We start from the raw sequence: 19564 nt of genomic DNA, 5'->3' as shown, positions 1-19564 counted from the left end.
AATAGGATATCAAGTCTGCATCTTGTACAGCAGTTAACCACTAGGAAGAATGTATGCAATGTGTTAATTATTGAAACTGTCCTACCAAAAAAAAAAAAGAAGAAGCCTGAGTTGTTGTGCTTTTTAGTCTCATTTAGACTTTGTGTAGTTAGGCTGGTCCTCAAAACAATGGAAGCAAATCTCTTGGCCTTTCTGTTCAGGATTGCTGGAGAAATTGTTTTCTCGAGGACAATTCTCACTAGAGATGACCACATGTCCCCTGGACCTCCCAAAGCTGGAGCAAGTGTTTGGATTGCAGCAGTCTCTCTAAGCTACCCCAGTGCAGCTCCTGGGCAGCAGCTTCTGGAACTTGAGGCCAAGTGGGGTTGGCTCAGGATCCCAGCAGCCTTAGGCCACTGTCCTGAGTGGAGTCTTTGTGGGGTTCTTTATTCTGGACGGGAATATCAGATCACCTGGAGCTCTCCCACTGTCGTTTAGGAAGTGGTTTTCTCCTGGTTGTTTTGGTCGTTACTGGATACTTGGCTGAGGCTGTTGCCAAGATTCTTGAGGATGGAGGGGCCAGCAGTGGACCACACAAGCTGCACTCTGGGCAGTGCCCTTGTGCGTGGTTCAGGGAAGCAGCTCCGAGTGAGGAGCGCAGGCCTCTCCCTGCTGATCAGGAGCCCATGATGGGAATCCAGATGGCAGCAGGTGTGAGTGAGATGTTCCTGGTGAGCCCCATGTGATCGTGCCTGTGTAGCACACACACCATGGAATTTCCCACTTCTATTGATTCTAGAGGAGCATGGACGGTGTGGGAAGTCCATGTGTGATTACCCCCACCACGGCTGCCTCTGGGTCAGAGGGTTATAATTTTACCTTATTGAGCTCTTTATATCTTTATGTGGCTTCCGTATCATTTCTAGTAAACAATGCCTTAGTTTTAGTTTTAACAATGCTGTTTAAAATTTAGAGGCATATGTATGTCTAAAATTGGGCCAGCCAGATAGTTCAGTGGATTAAAGCACCTGTTTAGGCAGACACAGGGACTGGGGTTCGATCCCCAGCATACTGTGCTGGCTCCATCTCCGGGGCACACTGAGATGGTGATTGAGACTGGGCATGGTAGCACGTACCTATAATCTGAGCTGTTTTCAGGGAGGCTAAAAACAGGAGGATCACTAGGAGTCCGATCTGTGTGGTAAGACCCTGTACTAAATACATTTAAAAAAAAATAAAATGTACCAATAAAATCTAATTGAAAAAATATTTCAGGGGAGTAGATCTTAGGTTTTAGTCATGACACTAGCAGGGACTAGAGTAAATCTGCCTTGTTGTGGAAACCTGCACAGAGTTCCAAAGCAGGGGTGTAGATGTTGGCTACCAGGAAGCCCAGGCTATGGTCCCTGAGAGGAAGCAGCAAGAGGGGACTGCCCTCAGCCTAACCCTCTCGAAGTACAGGGGGAGCCTAGAGCTACAGAGCACAGCTGTGTCCTGGCAGAGAGAAGGCTGAGGCTGTAAGAGGCTGAAGCCATGAGCGCTCTTGGGCTCATAACAGAGCAAACAAGGGTTCCCCAGAGCATTCTGAGATGTGCATGCTGGGAGCAGGAGGGTGGTGTCTGGGCTCATGTTGCTATACACACTCTGGGTCGAGAGGTGTCCAGATCCCTGCCAGCCAGCTAGAGACCCTTGATGACAAATCTAGCATTCATAGGGCAGCAGAAAGCCAGCCCTCTTTGTGGGATAAAGTTTTCCTGGAGGAGAAGCAGAGGTCAAGGACAGCCTTGGAAGGATTACACCAAGTCACAAGTAGCAGCACTTTCAGTAGGAAGACAGCACAATCCAGACACTCTCAACACGGGACATTCCGAAGGACCCATGTCTAGTGCAGCCATTGCTGGGAGACCTGCGGAGGTCCGGGGGACTGTCCTTGACACACTTCCATCGAACCAGTTGAGAAAAACAGAACATGTTGTTTCTAAAGTTTATCACCTTATAAACCAGGTGACTTCATTATTTATTGTCTGTTTTAATATGCTGTGTTCTCATTAGGGTTAGGGGGAGCAAAACAGGTATCAAGGTTAAGAGACTTCAAGAATCTTTTCAGTTCTCTTTTGTATCTACTCTTGGCCTAAAAAAGCTGTTCTGGTTTTTAAGGCATTTGGGAGACAGAACTAACCCAATAAAGTGCAAGTATTCCACTAGTTTGGACTAATTGTGTTTCTAGTTGGGGTTATCTTGTTTTCTTTGAATTATCATCAAACAAAAGAACTTTGAAATAAATACAATTCTGAGCCAAGATCAGTCAATTTAAAGATGATTTATTGCTGCCAGATTGCATACAAACCATAAAATTATTAGTAGTCCAGGGTGGTCGTGGGGTGATTTTTCTGTCCCAGCTGAGTGTTGGGATTACAGGTGTGGGCCACCATGTGCAGCTGGTTTTACAGTTAAATATGTTCTCAGGAGTGTTGGAGTCCTAGCAGGGCACTGTTGTGATGGGTGGTGGTATGGAGTTGCCAAGGACCAGTTCTTGAAAGTACACGGCCTGTGTCTGTGTGCAGCCATTTTTACACCCTCAAGCTGGGTCCTCACACAGAGACAGTACAGTCTGGTGCTCTTCTGATCTGTCATCCTTGCTCAGGTGTGAACATGCTTGCTGCTGGTAAGTGACTGATAGTGTACAAGTTCCCAGTGCATACTTATGCACTAGACGTCAGTATTAGTCCATTATAAAATACATGTCTAAAATGTAATCCCAGCATTCTGGAGGCTGAAGATTACATCTAGGCAGATTTTCTATCAAAAGCATATCTCAAAAGAAAAAAGTAAAAGGAAGGGATCGCAAATATAGCTCAGTGCAAAGGCCCTGGACTCCACTCCCAACACTACAAAACCAAAACAAAACAAGCCTCACAAATTTACATTGTTAGTCATGTTGTACATTGTAACAAGTTCTTGATTAAATGATAATTTCAGTAATTTGAATAATAGGTTTGAAGATCATTTGTATACTTACAAATCTTATCTTCTGTGGTGTTTTAGAACCTTACATATGAGTATAATCATTATTAGTTATGTTTTGAACTGTTGGAGAAACATCAAAATTGACTGATTTTTATTAGCATTGAGTAGATTTTCTTTGGGAATCTGTGGCCTTTTAAGTATTTTGCTCATGTATCCTCTTAATTAAATTTGAAACTGTATGTTCTTCCTTACACATTTCTAAGTTGACTATAAAAAGTTGAGACTAAAATTTTCAATATTCTTTGAAATAATGAAAAAGGATGTAATTACTGGCATGTTGTAAATACTAGTATTTCTATTAGTTAGATTACTTTTTAAAGTATTCAATTGAATCTCTATTCTATCACAATCTGATGTGTACTGTTAGCTATTATAAGTACATGAAAGCCTTTTAATAGTTGGCTATTTGGAGCCAGGGGTGTAGTGCGTTGGTAGAACCTGTGAAAAGCCTTGGGTTTAATCTCCAGCACTGCTAGAAAGCCCACATAAATAATTATCTTTCATTTTTCTCCTTCTAGTCTTCTTTTCTCACAGAATTTCCACCCAATATAGTATGTTTTTATGCTACAGTTTTAAAAATTGATCAGTCATCATAATTCTCTATAACAAAAATATATATATGCATTTTAAAAAATCATATTTCTGATTACAGTTAAAATTAACATGAAGGAATCAAAATGTACAATACATTCTTAAAAGTTTTAAAAATTCATTAAGGTAGAAGACACTTTGCTGTTAATGCCCCTCAAAATATTTCCCCTGGCTTCAAACACTCATCCCAGCATTCTTGCTGCTTTCTGGAGCAGCTCTGGAAAGCCTCTTTTGTGAGCATTTTCACCAGGCGTGATGAAAAATACAGTGAATGCTGCACTGAGTGCCAGCCATAGATACACAGGCTCACAACAAAAGGACGCCGTTCTTATTTCTCCTCTTACTGGATTTGGTGCGGTGCAACTTGTGGCTCTTACCCCAAGTCATGACCATGATAGGGAAATGTTTTGAATAGATTCAGGACAGTTCAACAGCTATGAAAGAGGACTTCTAGAACTGCTTCAGAAAATGGCCATGGGATAAGTGTGTTTGGAGTAAGGGGGAATGTTTTGAGAGGGACTAATCACAATGTGTCTTTTACAGCAGTGAATTTTTAAAATTTCAACACTCACTGTATATTTTGATTACCCCTGTGTCTTTCCTTTCACAGATATACCCTGAAGCCCTTCATTTATTTGGCTAAAGCCTTGTCACACCAGTGACATTGATTCTTTATACCCTCCTGGTTCTGGTGTCGTCAACAACCTCAGCTACTCCAAACTCATGATAGCCCTGCAAAGACTGGATATTTGCCAGCTGAACTAGAATAAGGCCTAGCTTGTCCTCTTCTGTGGGGACTGAGCTTGAGGGACAAGAGGGCCCTGAGATGACACATTGTATCTGGGGCCCACCTGAGTGTTGTCTTGCTTCTTTCCTTGCAGAGACCATGATGGGCACCCCACCACCTGCCCCTGAGCTGCAGCAGCCACAGCCTCAAGCTCTGCACTATACTCTGGCCAACGCCCAGCAGGTGCAGATCCACCAGATTGGAGAAGACGGCCAGGTGCAAGTAGTACGTGCCTTCTCAGCACTAGGGGCATGGGGGGGGGGGTGGCCTGGGGCGTGGGGTAGGGTGAGACTAGGGTGTTGAAAGCTTGGGATGAGTGAGTGGACCAAGACCAGAAGCCTGAGTGTGGGCAGTCACTGAGTGGCCTTTCAGTAGAAATCAGGACTGGCATTCATCAGTCTCATCCACCCCTGGGCCAGTCTGCTGACCTATAGGAATGCTAACATCACCTACCTATATACAGCATGAGTAAGACCAGGTCATTTGTGGGTCTCCACCTCTGCCTGTCTTCTTATGATGCATTCTGAATGCCTCAGAGGCAGCATAAAGGGGCAGGGAGGGTGCTGCCTGGGTCATGTTGACATTTGTGATGGTACCTGGCATTTTGGAGCCTCTGAGGCAGGCTACTACCTGTAAGAGGGAAGCATTGGCCCTGGTGTGCACCCAGTGCACCCCAAAGGGGACTTCCAGACAGATCCTCCCTTCTGGGGAGGAGAGGCAAGTTATAAACACAAGTCTATCAGCCTGGGGAGTTTGTGTGATCACCGTCATATGACCTGGGCAGTTCAGAGCAGAGTGAGCACTCTGGCACAGGATGGGCTGTGCTGATAGCATCCTACCCTAGTTTATTCTAAGATCCATTTAGGCTAGGATAGAATTTTAAATACGATGATGAGTACTCAATTCATTCAGCTAAGTTAAGGTTTATAGGACTGTTGGCCAGTGTCTGTAAACACAAGTATGTTTTCATTGGAGTTTTTGGCTCTTTTAGAGCCACATTTATTAGCATGTTCATGAGTTAAGTCATATGAGTGTTTCTTTGATATAAAAATTGCCTGTCTTGTTCTCAGTGCTCACACATGTGATGCGACTCTTCCCCTCCTGGTCACTACTGCCCTTGTTGCCTTCCTGTGTCCCAGAACACAGGCAGAGGGACACTCCTGGTGTCTCCATGAGGCTTCTGTCTCTCCAAACTGAAAACAGGGGAGGGGAGGTTGCTCCTGAGACTTGAATTCAGGGCATTTGTACTGCTACCTGCTCAGCCCTTTGGTTTTTGTTTGTTTTTGGTTTTTTGTTTTGTTGTTTGTTTTTAATGTATTTGGTACAGGGTCTCACTATGCAGCTGGGACTCATAGCGATCCTCCTGTTTTCAGCCTCCCCAGCGCTGGGATTTTAAGCATGCACCACCATGCCTGGTCTCTTTTTTTTGTTTTTGATTTATTTATTTTTAAGATAGGATCTTGCTAAGTTACCAGACTAAGCTCCAACTTGTAATTGGAACTATAGTCCTCCTGCCTCCCACAGTGCTGGCATTATAGGTATGTCACTATACCTGGCGATTTTTTTTTTTTTTAAGTTATGATTAAACTTGTCTCTGTCCATGTATATGTCAGCATTCTCAAATTTATTTGCACAGTGACATTTAAATACATGACATGGTTTCCTCAGAATGCACTGCTCCTCTAGGAGTGACAGCCATGAATTCCGAGTCCTGAGTGTTGAGGTCACCTGAGTGGCTCAGACCCTGCACAGGTTACACTGCTGGTTCGGTGAGCACAGAGTTAGGAACACACGTGGCGGAAAACAGTTGTTTCTTGAGTTTGTTTTTTCTTCTGATGCTTCTTGGTGTCTTCTCTTGCTGTGGATTCCACAGGGCCATCTCCACATAGCCCAGGTGCCACAGGGGGAGCAAGTGCAGATCACGCAGGACAGCGAGGTGAGTGGCTTGCTTTGGGGAGGCAAATGTTGAGAGAAGTACAGGAAAGAGTCCAGCAGGCAGGATGGAGTGCAGCCTGTGGCATATGGGGGGCAGAGGGGAGAATGGTGGTGGTGGTGGTGAGAAGGCCTAGCCGGCAGGAACATCGCTAGAAGCAATGCTGGGTTCAGTGGGGGGCGGGGGGGGGGGCTGCGGCCTTGTCAGCTGGTCAGGGAGGGAGGGCTGAGGGGCCCAAGACTCCACGAGGCCCAGACTCTCCGCCAGTCACTGGGTCCATTGGGATTCTGGCTTTGCTTGTGACCATCTGAATGAGGGGAAATGCACGGAGGAAAAAACAGCACATCATGTTTTAATCTTTATGCTAAAAAAAAAGTTCCAGTTTTTTGTATCAGTTGTTTTTAATCAGAATTTCAGTTCTTTTAAGTAGTTTTCAAAACTGAACCCTCTTGTATGTGTAATGATTTTTGTCTCCATTAAGAATCGAGCACACCCAGCACCACATGCTGTACTGGCCCTGCCCCCAGGCACATGGAGCCAGCCACTGAGTCCAGGGGTGGTGGTACATGCCTGTAAGTTCCAGGCATGGTACTTCGTACCTGAGTACATGGACTCAGTACCTGAGTCCAGAGGTGGTGGTACAGCCTGGGTACATTCCCAGTGCTGGGGAGGATCACTACGAATCTGAGCTGTGTAGTGAGACCCTGTAACAAATACATTAAAAAAAAAAAAAAAAAAAAAGAATCAAGCACAGTAAATTAGAAGAAATTACTTGTATATTAGTGATAACACTGTGACCTGTTGCCACCTGCTGCCATGCTCCTCAGCATAGCCCAGTATGTCTTTGTTCTCCTAAAGCTGTTTTGTTGAGACAAGACTATCTGCAGAGACATTTAGCAATCTCCCACACTTGGAGTGAGCGTCCTCTGCAGAGTGGAAGTGACTTTTGTCCGGCACATCCTGTGGTTGTGACATGGCCACTACCCTACATGTGATGTGCATAAGCCTTCATGGTACACCTTAGCCATAGGCAGGGTGGACAGGCACCTCACTGCTCTGCCTCAGGGTCCTTGTGAAGCTGAAGTTGTTTCAAATAAAAATTTTTACAAAATCTTATTTAGGTTGAGTGTAGGGGAAATGAGCATCATGCTAGCTATTTATTTCTACAAAAAAAAAGTACCTGGAAACTCATCTGAAAATGTTTTGTGGTTTTTACTGCTACAAGGCATTGAAGTTTTGTAGAATTTGTGATTTTCTGTGTATTCCTGAAGGACAGAGGGAAGCTGTCTCACCACATCTTGGGGTCATTGCTGGCTCTTGATTGTCTCCTCTTCTGGTCATTTGCAGGGCAATTTGCAGATCCATCATGTGGGCCAGGATGGACAGGTAAGTCCTCACTGTCACATGGTGATGTGAGCACCTGTCACAGAGGCTAAGAGGCACCAGGGCGGCCCTGACTGTGTGAGATCTGATTCTCATTCGTGCCTCATAGTGGACATTTCCCTTGGGTTGGTCACTTTTTTAATTTTTTTTTTTTTTTTTTTTTTTTTTTTTTTTTGTCTTTTTGAAACAGGGTCTTGCTATGTAGTTCAGGTTGGCCTTAAACTTGCAATAATCCTGCCTCAGCCTCCCAAGTGCTGGGATTATAGGTGTTGTGCACCATTCCCGGATTTGTCACTCTTCTGTGCATTTTCACCAGTGAGAGTGGTTGACAATGGTTTTGGTACAGGATCTGTGTGTGAGGACAAGACAGGTTTGCTCCTGCTCATTGCTCAGATTCAGACGTCTTGCCTTTCTTTGAAGAGAAGAGCAGCCCCAGCCCTTCACTGAACATGCCCTGTGGGACTCCATGCACGTGAGGCGCCTGCCACAGGTCCTAGGAAGGCGGAAAGTGTCCCAGCATGAAGGGTGCTCTCCTGCTGAGTGAGGAGCTGGTCTGGCCTTTTCTGCCAGGTACCGCTTCTGATAAGGAGCTCTTCCCCTCTGCTTAGTCAGAGGCTCTGAGTGGACTTCCTGTTTCATGGAAGTAGCTCAGAAACCTGGCACAGAGAAGCCCACTCCCATCTTGTCTGCTGGCCTGATAGCTGTGTTCCTTTGAGGCCAGGGTGTATGTCTGCCTTTTGTCCTACTCCTCCTGTCAATCCTGCAGGGCAGGGCAAGAACATCCCAGGTTAGGAGTGAATGTGCTCTTGAGCCTTGGGAATAGCCTGGGTGCCTGAAGGACTTGTTGGAATTAGGGATTCTTAGTTTGAAAGAGCAGACCTGTCCATCAAGTAGTGCTGTGAGTTAGTATGTGAATACCAAATCCCTGCTTTGGAGAAGGAGACAGAGCCACAAAGCTAGAATATCATAATGTCCCTGCTGCAGCTGTGGCCTCTTGGTGGCAAGTCCTATTTGTTCACTTTCTGTGTGGTCAGCTGGGTGCCTGAGGCCCTGCTTCCTGCATAGTGGTCTTACTTCGATAGTGGAATTTTACCATAGTTAGGATGTGCATGGACTTCAGTGCAGAAGAAAAGTAAAATTCCTTTCCTTTGATGCTCCCTTTGTACCCTGAATAATTCCTGTTCAGAATTTTGCAATACAATCATGTTTTTGTCTTGTATAGTGGAACACTTATGCATAGGTTTGTAGAAGACCAGCTGACCCAGAGATCCCTGAGCTGTGCAGGTTCCAGGGCTGTGGCTGCAGGTGGGGTGTCGGGAAAGGTTGTCTCACCCAAGAGGAGCCAGTCTAAGCCCATAGCAATCTGCTTCTGGTGGCTGTCACTCTTCTCCACAGTGATTGAGACACTGCCCATTTGTGGCTCCACTCTTTTCTTACGCAGCCTTGCTGCAAACTAAACTGCCACTCAATCACTTCTTGTATCAAATAATTATAAATAATCAGATTCCTTTTTTTTTTTTTTTTTTTGGGCAGAACCGGGGATTGAACTCAGGCCCTTGCACTTGCCAGGGAAGCACTTATTCCACTGAGCCATCTCCCCGGCCTCAGATTCCTTTTTTTAAAATTTATTTGATGGTTGGATGACTGGATGGATGCAGGGTGTTGCTACGCAGTTTAGACTCATAGTAATCCTCCTGTCTCAGCCTCCACAGTGCTGGGATTACAGGTATGTGTCTCCCCAGCCAAATAATCTGATTCTTTCTCTTACAAAATCTCCTATTTTTCCCCCCACCTGCCTCGCTATCAGTCATATATGTGAAACTTCAAGTTAAAGCTAGCCTCTAGCCAGGGAGATAGCTCAGTGGCTTAAGTGCCTGCCTGGCAAGCACAAGTCCTGAGTTCAGTCCCTGGTACCAAATAAAGAGCCATACCCCGAGTAGAAGCCAACAGCAACATTGATGGTAGCTAACAGGGATTTTAAACCTGGCACCCAGTCCTTTTTTAAAGCAAACTCTGCTTTTTGATTTTAAACAGTGTATGTGTTCCTAGGAAGTGGCCTTTCTCTGGTAAATCTATTTGGCTTATCCTTTCTTGTTTTTGTAGAAATTCTGTTTTCATTTTATCATTTGGCAGGGTCTTGTGTACTTATTGAGTTAATCTGTTCCTAATGGCTTCATTTTTTTAAACTGACCAGATAATTATGCAACAGAGTGATGTTTCAAAAGGCATAAAATACCCTGCTCATCCTGACATGCCTGCCAGGCCAAGTGGCCAAGGCCCATTTGGGGGGAGGTTGTGGGAGTGAGTCCCCCTGGAGGACAGTGCTTGTGGTCTGGGGCTGTCCCCTGGCCTGATGCAGCCTTGAGTCTTCCTTGTCCTGGCATAAGTATTAGTGTGTGATTCGCTGAAACTGACAGTGCAGGGCTCCTCCCAGGTTTTTTTTTTGGGGGGGGCGGTTGGCATAAGAGCATAACTTCCTGAATTGTTAAGTCCCTTGAAGACTTATCGTTGCTTCTTTTTTTCTTTTTTGGGGGGAGTGAGGGTTGGGGGTGCACCAGGAATCAAACCCAGGACCTCATGCTTGCCAAGCAGGCCCTGTGCCACTAATATATATTCCCAGCCCGTCATCACTGCTTTTTTGAGTTGTAAATCCACTGGCTTTCCTTCACTGACTGGGGGAAGATCCAGTCACAATAGGCAAGACGGAGGGCTGCGCCATGAGCTGGGGCCTGAGGGTGGTGACACCACTGGAGAGCAGGCCTTGAGCACAAAGGTGAGTCCAGTAAGACTGCAGCCACCTATGCTCAGCCTCTAGGGCAGGTGCTGTTTGACGTTACCTGCCATGGGCACACAAGGAGTAGCCATTCCCAGTGATAGGGAGAGTTGGGGACTTTTGCAAGCTCCAGAGGCTGGTTGCAGATATGATGAGGCAGGGACTGCTGGCCTCTTGCAGGATGCTGACTTCTCGCCCAAGGCCTCTACTCTTTGCTGCATGTGAGCTGTGCAGTGAGCTCCTAGCCTGAGGGGCTCTTGTTGAGTCTTTTCCATGAGTGGTAAATGGTCCAGTGATCAGCATCAAGGAGATGAAAGCTTCCTGGAACCTGGCATTTGAGTTGACTGAACTACTTAGCCCAGCTTCTAGAAGCTGTGTCTCATGGAAACCCCAGGAAGTATGGCTCAGGAGTCTCTGGGGAGCCTCATTCTGCAGAGCCTGTTTTGCAGACACCTGCACCCCATGCATCCTGTTGTTGTAGTTCTCCCTCTTTATTGCTTTGGGAGAGAGCAGTGGCTGTGTTGGTTGCAGTTGCATTTGAAGTGCAGCCACTAGTTTTGGTCCTGCACAGGGCAACTCCTGGAATGAGATATATGGGCCTGAGCCTGGCCTTGAGCATTCAGAAATTGTGACTTTATTCTATATGGTTCTTGTTGAAAGTTGACTCTGTAAAGTTGGCACCTGAAGTGGATGGAAACTACTGATTTCTTTTGTCCTCCATGTAACCATAGATAGTATTAGAGTTTTGGTGACTTCTTACATTGATACTAAGTCTTCTGGTGTCTTCTCTGTTACTCTGGCAGATAAGTGCTCCCTTATAGCATATTGTCATGCTGGAGGGACTGGAGAGGACTCGGGGCTTGGCAGGCTCAGGTTGCCAGACCCAGATGCCCAGGCTCATGACTGTTCTTTCTGGAGAAGGAAGCTTCTGGCTGAAGTGTTGGCTGGTCATACAGTAGGATGGTGTGTTACTTATAGGGATGTCAGTTTTGTTGCTACAGAATTTCTTATTACTGTGTCTCACAAATTGTGACACAAAAGTAACATTTCAAGTTGAACAGTTTTTGGTTGGGAAACACACTGTAATATTTTAAGGGTGAGCTTGGGTGAGATAGTTGGTTACATTCACATTTTCACCTCTGAGTGAGTTCGCATGATGGTGTCTGGAAGGGCCTGCTCTTAGCTAAGACAGAGAGAGCTTTAGAATAAGCCCCCAAGGACACTGGTGTAGTGGTGAGGGCAGTGCACTGGTCTCCTTCTCCCTGTCCATGTCAGGCTTTCAGGGCTCCAGACAGTCAAGGAGAATCGCAGACCTTCCTTGCCAGTGGACAATTGTTGTTGATGGGTCTCATCATTTTTTAATGGATTTCCCAAGAATTAAAGGAAAGGCTTGTGGCCCTTGGTGCCCACAGCCCTACCCATCCCCAGGGAGGCCTTTCTGGGGTTGGTGGGATGCATGCAGTAGTGCTTGCAGTTCTTTGTGCACCCTGGCTAGACACAGGGGCAGGCAAGTGAGGGTGTCGGTGGCCACCCCAGGACCAGGACCTTACCCATAAGAGTAGCTGCTGTGTGCCAGGCAGGAGGAACCTAAGTGACAGTCACACCACTTCCTAAGTGCTAAGGGAGGAGCTGCAACCCAAGCCTAATACCATTCCCCACTGTTATTTTTACTTGAGCGTGAACTAACTACTGAGTGATGGCTAAATTTGTTATGTTTTGGTGACTCTTTCACTTAAAAGTCATATGCCTAATACTGACTACAACTCAGTAGTAAAGCTGCTGCTGATGCTGTATGGAAGAGGGGCTTGTTTTTAATTCCCCAGCCTTTGGGAAGCTGTGAAGAATACTGAGAATTCCTAGGCATAAGCTGGGGTCATTTTCATATTGATAGACTAGACTGTTTAAACCTGAAGAAGCACCGAGTTGAAAGGCATCATGTGCCACTTCCCAGAACACTGCATCTCTGAGTGGTCCACACTGCCCCAGTCAGCACCAAGGCCTCACCCTCCTAACAGCCACCCTTTAGCACAGCTGGTGTCACTTAGTGATGGTGGGTAGTTGGGAGAGAGAAGAACACTGTGATTGTGGAGTTCTGGTTTTGCATCATCACAACTGAAAAGTTGTGACTAGGGCCATGTATGCAGCTCAGAGGAGGTGATCCTATGCACCTGCCTATCAGCAGAGCCGAGGAACCGCACACCAGGGTCCCAGGCCTTGGCTGCCCGCGCAAGTCCTGAGCTGCAGGTGCCAGTAACTGGAGGATGCCTGCTGGCTCCTTAAGTTGGTCTCCACAGTGCTCCTCCCCAGGAGGTGCTTTGAGTGTGGAGAGTTCTCCTTTTGGGAAGCTGTGAACACCTGAGAGTGTCCTCACAGCCCCCAAATGTGGGGAAGATGCAGGTAGCTATTCCTGACAGACAGGTGGGCAACAGGAAACAGGTCAGCAAACAGAGCTGGGAGCAAAAGCTGAGCAATTCTAGGTGAGCAACTCCCTTGTAGTCCGAAGGCAGTTACTTACACAGTGAAATGAGGCTTGCTTTCTTTTTTTTTTTTTAATGGAACCAGGGATTGAACTCAGGCCCTTGTGCTTGCCAGGGAAGCGCTTATTCCACTGAGCCGTCTCCCCAGCCCCGAAGTGAGGCTGTCAAGGTTCCAGGGTCACACTGTCTGGTGTGATAGCTCCAGGCATCAGGCGGTGGATTGTCCTGGAGAGCCTGCAGGTGGTGGGAGCATTGCCTTCATGGCACTCTTGTCTTCCTTATTTTGACCGGGCCTGTGCCCTTCGGCAGGTAAAGCAGCCTCAGGGCTCCATCTGCTCTCTGATTCAAAGCAGCTAAAAAGAACAAACAAGACAACATCTGCACCAAATAGCGGGCTGTACATTCCAAAGAGCTTGCCCAAGAGCCCAGATCCTTAGCCAGTCCTCCCTGTCAGTTAGGTCAGGTGCCCTACTGCATGGGCGGGCCATCTAGCCATGCCAAGGTTCCATTGACAGTGATGCTGCTGCCTGCTTGGCTCTCTCCACCTGTGATGACTGCCCAGCCTCAGGAGCCTCTGTCACTGTAACAGTCCCATCTGCTGGTGTCCCCCTCCCCATCTCCTGGCCTGACCTAGACACAAACTGCTCCTCCGTACTCAGCTGCCAGGTTTGGGTTCCAACAACCTGGCATACCTTGCAGATATCTCCTGCCTTTTCTCTGGGTACGAGTGCCTACCTGCTGGGGAGGAGTACTGTGGAGACCCAGTTTAAGGAGCCAGCAGGCATCCTCCAGTCACTGGCACCTGCAGCTCAGGACTTGAGCGGGCAGCCAAGGCCTGGGACCCTGGTGTGCGGTTCCTCGGCTCTGCTGATAGGCAGGTGCATAGGATCACCTCCTCTGAGCTGCATACATGGACCGTCACAACTTCTCAGCTGTGATGATGCAAAATCAGAACTCCACTGATTTTGCCCCAACTTGGCAGAAGTTGCCTGGGTGACCTGAGAACACTCACAGTGGAGGCAGAGCACTCAGCCTCCCTGGTCTCCCCGAGCCCCGCTTAGGGTCCTGGTGCTGCAGGGACCTGTGGCTGGGCAGAAGGACCCCCACCTATGTGGCCAGCACACCAGCTCTCCCTAAGCTGAGGGCTGTGGGATACAATTTGCCTCCCCTCCTTTCATGGAGGTCCTCAAGGCCCAGAGAACAGGTTTGGGTGGAGTCTGCAGGACACCTGTATTCTCAGCACTCTGAGAGGCAAGAGGGTTTTATCCCAGCCCAGGAACCTTAGCAACTTAATGAGACCATATCTCAAAGTTTAAGAAGGCTAGGGATGTCGCTCAGTGCAAGGGTCCTAGTTTCAGTCTCCAATTCCAAAACAAACCCTAGCAGCTGTAAAAGTTCATCATAAATAGTGGAGGAGCCACTCCTTATGGAGCTAAGCCCTGCCTCAGTGTCCCACTGAGCAATAGCTCCCATCTCCTGCTGTGGGTCTGGCTCCTGCATGTGTAAGTATAGAGCTGTCCTTGATGCATGTGATAAAAGTCTCCTCTCTTGCTCTTTGTGGCCAGCCCCACCTGCCCCTGACTGTTCCCTACATAGAAGCTGTGGCCTGCAGTGCCCAGGAGTCCTATGCTCCAGGTCTCACTGTTCCTGGGCCCCTCCCCTTCTCCCACCCCACCATCTGCAGGGTTAGGGTTTATCCTCACCGCTGCTGTCTGGACAATGGAGATGAAGGACACATGTCTCCAGACCCCTGTTTTGCAGGGTTCTGCTTGCAGTTCTGGTTTATCTTCTCCCTGGACTGTGGGATTTGCTCTAACACTGGAAAGAGCCCTGGGCATGCTGGGACTGCCTGCTGTTGTGCTTGTCCCAATGGCATCTGGCCAGGAGGAATGTTGTGAGGTGGCCCTGGGGCCTCTGCTGTTCCCCTGAGCTGTGACTGTCAGCTCAGTCTGTCAGGTTCAGTGCACAGCCACATGGGCCAAGGATGCCTTTCTGCAATACCAAGTTCTGGACTTGTTCCTGAGGTCTGCATGCATCTCTTCCTCACAGGAGATGCCAGCTGTTTTGCCTGTGACCCTGTGCCACTTTGATCTGTTCTGACTGTCCAAAATGGGCAGTTTGGTTTCTGAAAGCCTTAAAATATGTTGGTAGTATTCCTATTTAGTGGGAGTAGGCCTTTTGAGTGACCTGTTTTTTTTGGTTTTGCATTTGCCACATAATGAGACTGGCTAGCCTTTTGGCCTGTTGCCTTGGGATGTCACTGGGATGGGATCTTCCCCACACCTTGCTGTTCTCTGTGAGCTTCCTTGTGATTCCTGGGCCAGGAAAGTCACTTGGATCAGTGGACAATGTCACTGCAAACAGTTTGGATTTAGAAGTCGACAGCAAATAAGTAAAGAGCAGCTGGGGTTTTGCCCAGACCTGTGGCCAGAGGTCTCCTGCTTATCCACCACATACCGGTCCTTAGTGTGGAAGTGTGGTACTGAGTGAGCTTTGTCTTTTTACATCTGGGTGCGTTCTTTGTTGGACTGAGAGTGTTATATCTAGATATTACTGGAAAGTCATTGGGCGTTTTGCATTTTAGGCTCGCACCAGTTTTGCATCATCTCAGTTGGGTATTAAATGGAGTTTCAGAATTGGCAACAGAGAAAACCAGATGTGTGTGCTCCAAAACACAGTGTGTTTGGGCCCAGGATTTCCTTAGTAGGCGGCTTCAGACTCCTACCCTCTGCCATTTTTCTTTGGTCTGAAAAATTACTGGCTCTGCTTCAGAAACATATAAGGGAAAACCCTGCAAAAGAAGCTGGAAGGCAGCACATGCCCACAGGCCACCCCCGCAAGTCCCCGGCGTGATGATGATGTGTGGCCCCTTGGGAGCCCCCCTCAGGTTCAGCCATGGGCTAGCTGGATGCCGGGAGGTGATGCTCCTGGCCATTGGCCTGGGAGCTGGCCTTGCTCCATTCCAGTTAGATATTTCTACATTCCAGAGCCTGTTTGGAAAAGCCACAGGCCAGGGCTGTGCAAGCAGGAAGAAGGAAGTTGAGAGCTCATCACTAGACGGGAGCTGGAGCTCACCCTTATGCCTCACCCATGACGGCCGCATCCGGCCTGCTCCTCCCAGAGAGGCCACAGGCTTTCCTGGATTCCATGAGGGCCAGTCCTCTTCTGGGCTTATGCAGCGCACCTCCCCAGGTGCAACCCCTGGATAGCCCTGGTGAAGGACTCGACATGGATGGGTGGGCCTTGCTCTGTATTGCCTTACGATCCAGTCCAGTCAGCAGCCTGTGCTCGTAGGAGGCTATGTGATGCGTTTAGGCACTCTTAGGCTGTAGCACAGTGAGGTGGGCAAAACAGACTGCCTTGAAACTGATTTCCGAGCACTTCTGGGCTTTATTTTGCTCATTAAACTATGTCCTATCACCCTCGAACCCTGTGATGGCTGTCAGGCTGTGTGCTATTAGAGGGAAAAAGTGCCTTTGTGCCTATGGTGCCTGTTTGTGTCTGTGTCAAGGGCCTAATGGCTGCTGTTGCCCCAAAGCATCCCCTCTTCCCTCTGGCAGGAGGCTATGTCCCTGGGGATGGTTCCCTGTGTCCCTTCTGCCTGGCCGAGGGGTTGGTCCTGGACGCCTCCATGCCTCCTACATTTGAGGCCTTGCCTGGTTACTAGGATTCATCATTTCAGTGTGAGAACTTCCTGTGTAGGAAATCTAACAGTGCACAGAGTCTGCCGTGAGAGCGAGGTCCCACCCAGCAGGGACACTCAGCACACCCTGGGGACCACTGATGATTTCTGAGCTGGTTTGTGCACAAACTGATGGGGAGTCAGACACAAACTGAAGCCTATTTAACCACACACTCGGGGCTTTCTCTTAGTAAGTGCAAATGGACTAATTGCTATGTCAGTTCCTCTTAGTTTGGCCTCCCTGCTTACGTTGTAGAGCACCTGAAGGACCCACATCTCTGTCACGCGTGGCTTTGGTGGTGTGTGGGGCTCCTGACGGTGTGTGTTGGAGCAGAGGAAACAGTACTAGGACCAACTGCCCCAGGCTTGTTGCCATCTATAATATATGGCTGGATCCTACCCTGCTCTGCTTGCCCATAGTACCACCTGGTCTGCGTCTGCTCCATCCCAGAGTCACCAGTGTCTAGGAAGTGGTTGACTTGCTTTGGAGCAGCATTGACAAGAGAAACGTGCTCATTTTGCCATAGCTCTGCAAGCTGACGTCAGCCTACAGTGGTGGGCTGGTCACGTAGGACAGCTCCTCCTGAGTGTGAACTGCAGACCTGTGGGGACCGCAGCCCCTAGGTCACAGCCGGGACTGAGCGGTCTGGGCCTGGGTGTGCCTCCACAGGTGGATACCCACCTGTGCTGGTGTGGTGATGGCGCCCAGATGATGTCTCAGTCACCAACCTCTTCCTGCAGGTGGTGGCTCACAGGTGCCTCCCCATGGCAGTCTCTGATGGAGCCCTGGTCTTACTGCCTACTCTATGGGAGATGAGTGAGAAGACATGGGGTGGGGGCACCTCTGCCAAGGAGACCTCCCTGTGTCCTGCTGAGGGAGCTCAGAGTTGCCTTGTCTTGGACACAAAATATGTGAGGTTGTACCCATTTCTAGTTTCTTCCAGATAGAAGCTGCAAATGGAATCTTTGTTTTCCACTCAGGATAGTAATTTAGACAAACTAAAGTTTGAAGGCTCTGGAATAAGTTTTCTTTTGAAAAAAAAAAAGAATAATTACAGCATTGTTTATGGTGGCAAAACCAAAAATGGTGACGGGATCATGAGTCGATAGAGAAGCGAAGTTACTGTGGCGAGTGGCCCTTGATCACAGGCCGGTGGGTGGGGCCGGGCAAGCTGGTCAGCATTACGAGGAGCTGCATGCGGGGATATGGATTTGGCACCATCAGCATCCTTCAGACAAGCAGGGAAAAGAGTGCTGCATCTGGCCAGGACCTTTCTCAGCCACCTCGGCCTGTGAGCAACAGCAGATGGTCTGGGACATCCATGATTGTTATCTTAGGGCGGTGGGCTCTGGGTGACTTTTTGTAAAACCTCCTTTGTATTTCTGAGCATTCAGATCTTTTTAATAATACCCTTGTGTTTTTATACAACTAGAACAAAATCCAGTAAAGCTGTTGGCTTTGTGTACGAAGAGGAAAGAGCTTCAGAGCAGGAGACTTGGTTCCCAGCCGCAAGCAGGGCTGTGCTATATTCAGGCAGGTGGCTCATGCTGAGGCGGGTGATGGTCAGCCTTTGTTTCTTTTTTATGTAGCTGGGCCTTTCTTTTCCGCTGCAAGATCACTTCCAGCCTGCGATTATCCCTGACACAAGGCCCTGGGGACTGTGCCTGGGTCATAGTCCCCAGCTCCTGTCTATGTCCACAGTGTCGTCCACTGTTTTCAGACCATACCACCAGTGGGGAGCAGTCGATGAGAGGCTGGGAACCTTGTTTTTAGCCTCACGCACATGGAGTATGTCACTCAGCTGTAAAGCACTTAATAAGCCCAGCCAGCAGGGAGACTGCATGCACTCTGGTTGAGAGTGTCCCCTCTCCCTTTCATGCATAGTTGGGCCAGCTGCTTACATCATTGCTGTTGATAAAAATGAGATTTGGAAGTGCTGAGCTTTATAGTTCTTTGAGCTTACCCAGTGCAAGGCCCTGTGGAATCCCCTAATGGCAGTGCCATGCAGCTCCCACACTGTGGCAGACGCAGGGGCTCCTGTAGAGCCACAGCACAGGTGGCCCCTTTCCCAAAACATGCCACTTGTGACTCAAGCAGTTTCATTAGAAATAGTGAAGATTTTACCTTAAAGTCATTTACTACAGAATCTCTTCAGATATGAAATGCTTACAAAACGTGTCTTCATTATAACTTAAGATTTCAGAACATTGCATGAGTTTTATAAGTGGGCCTGGGACTTAGCAAGCCAGCCCTAAGTTATAGCAGCCATGAGGGCCGATGAAAGCATTCATCCTCCCTTCTCCCTGCCTCCTCCACCCAAATCACTCTCCATGCTCTGTAGCCTCCCAAGTCCTCAGACTCTCCCCTCCACAGTCTCCTTGGTGGGGGCTATATGCTGCTCCCACAGCCTCTGCCTTGAGCACACCCCTCCCTCAGTAGGGCCTCAGTGGACTTCTTGATGTGCGCACTAGCAGGGAGTGGCCCCAGTTTGGACACATCTCATTGGAAGATGAATGTGGCCTGCCGGAGCCTCCAAGTACCCTGTGCCTGAGAGAGGAGGGCAAGGTCAGAGGGAGTAGACAGGGCCTATCTGCTAGAAATCTGGCTTCACTGAGCCTGAGGCGATCAAAGAACAGTGCACATCCCCGAGCAGTAGCACATAACTGCCACTGTCCACCCTATGTCACAAGATGCCTGTGGATTACACAGGCCTGGGTGGGTGGGGCCACAGACTCTGGAGACGGGGTGTGGGAGGGGTTTAAGGGGCCAGGGAATGTGTTTGTACACATGAATGCATGTGCCCTTGTGTTTGGGGTTGGGGTTTACATGGGTAGGAACTGAATGTGGCACCTTCTTACCTGTGTGTGATGTGGGAAGGCACATTTGGGGAATGACTAATCAGAGGTGTGTGTGTGTGTGTGTGTGTGTGTG

At 48.3% G+C, this 19564-nt stretch overlaps 1 protein-coding gene across 4 annotated transcripts in view; it reads left to right on the top strand.

Annotated features, from left to right (window-relative positions):
• Positions 1–19564, top strand: part of Banp (BTG3 associated nuclear protein) — a 72887-nt gene that overhangs the window by 45093 nt on the left and 8230 nt on the right. For 2 of the 4 annotated variants that reach the window (XM_004645006.2, XM_004645004.2), the window contains 3 exons: positions 4479–4609; positions 6258–6320; positions 7665–7703. In XM_004645006.2, the coding sequence (XP_004645063.1) occupies positions 4479–4609; positions 6258–6320; positions 7665–7703 (233 nt within the window). Of the gene's footprint in view, positions 1–4478; positions 4610–6248; positions 6321–7664; positions 7704–19564 lie in introns of all 4 variants that reach the window. The other 2 variants (XM_023705258.1, XM_023705257.1) reach the window with 1 other exon arrangement.

This window comes from Octodon degus, unplaced genomic scaffold, assembly GCF_000260255.1.
Source record: "Octodon degus isolate 3935 unplaced genomic scaffold, OctDeg1.0 scaffold00215, whole genome shotgun sequence".
In the NCBI taxonomy this organism is placed as follows: Eukaryota; Metazoa; Chordata; class Mammalia; order Rodentia; family Octodontidae; genus Octodon; species Octodon degus.
The sequence above is the reverse complement of the archived record's forward strand: the minus strand, read 5'-3'. Positions and strand labels throughout refer to the sequence as shown.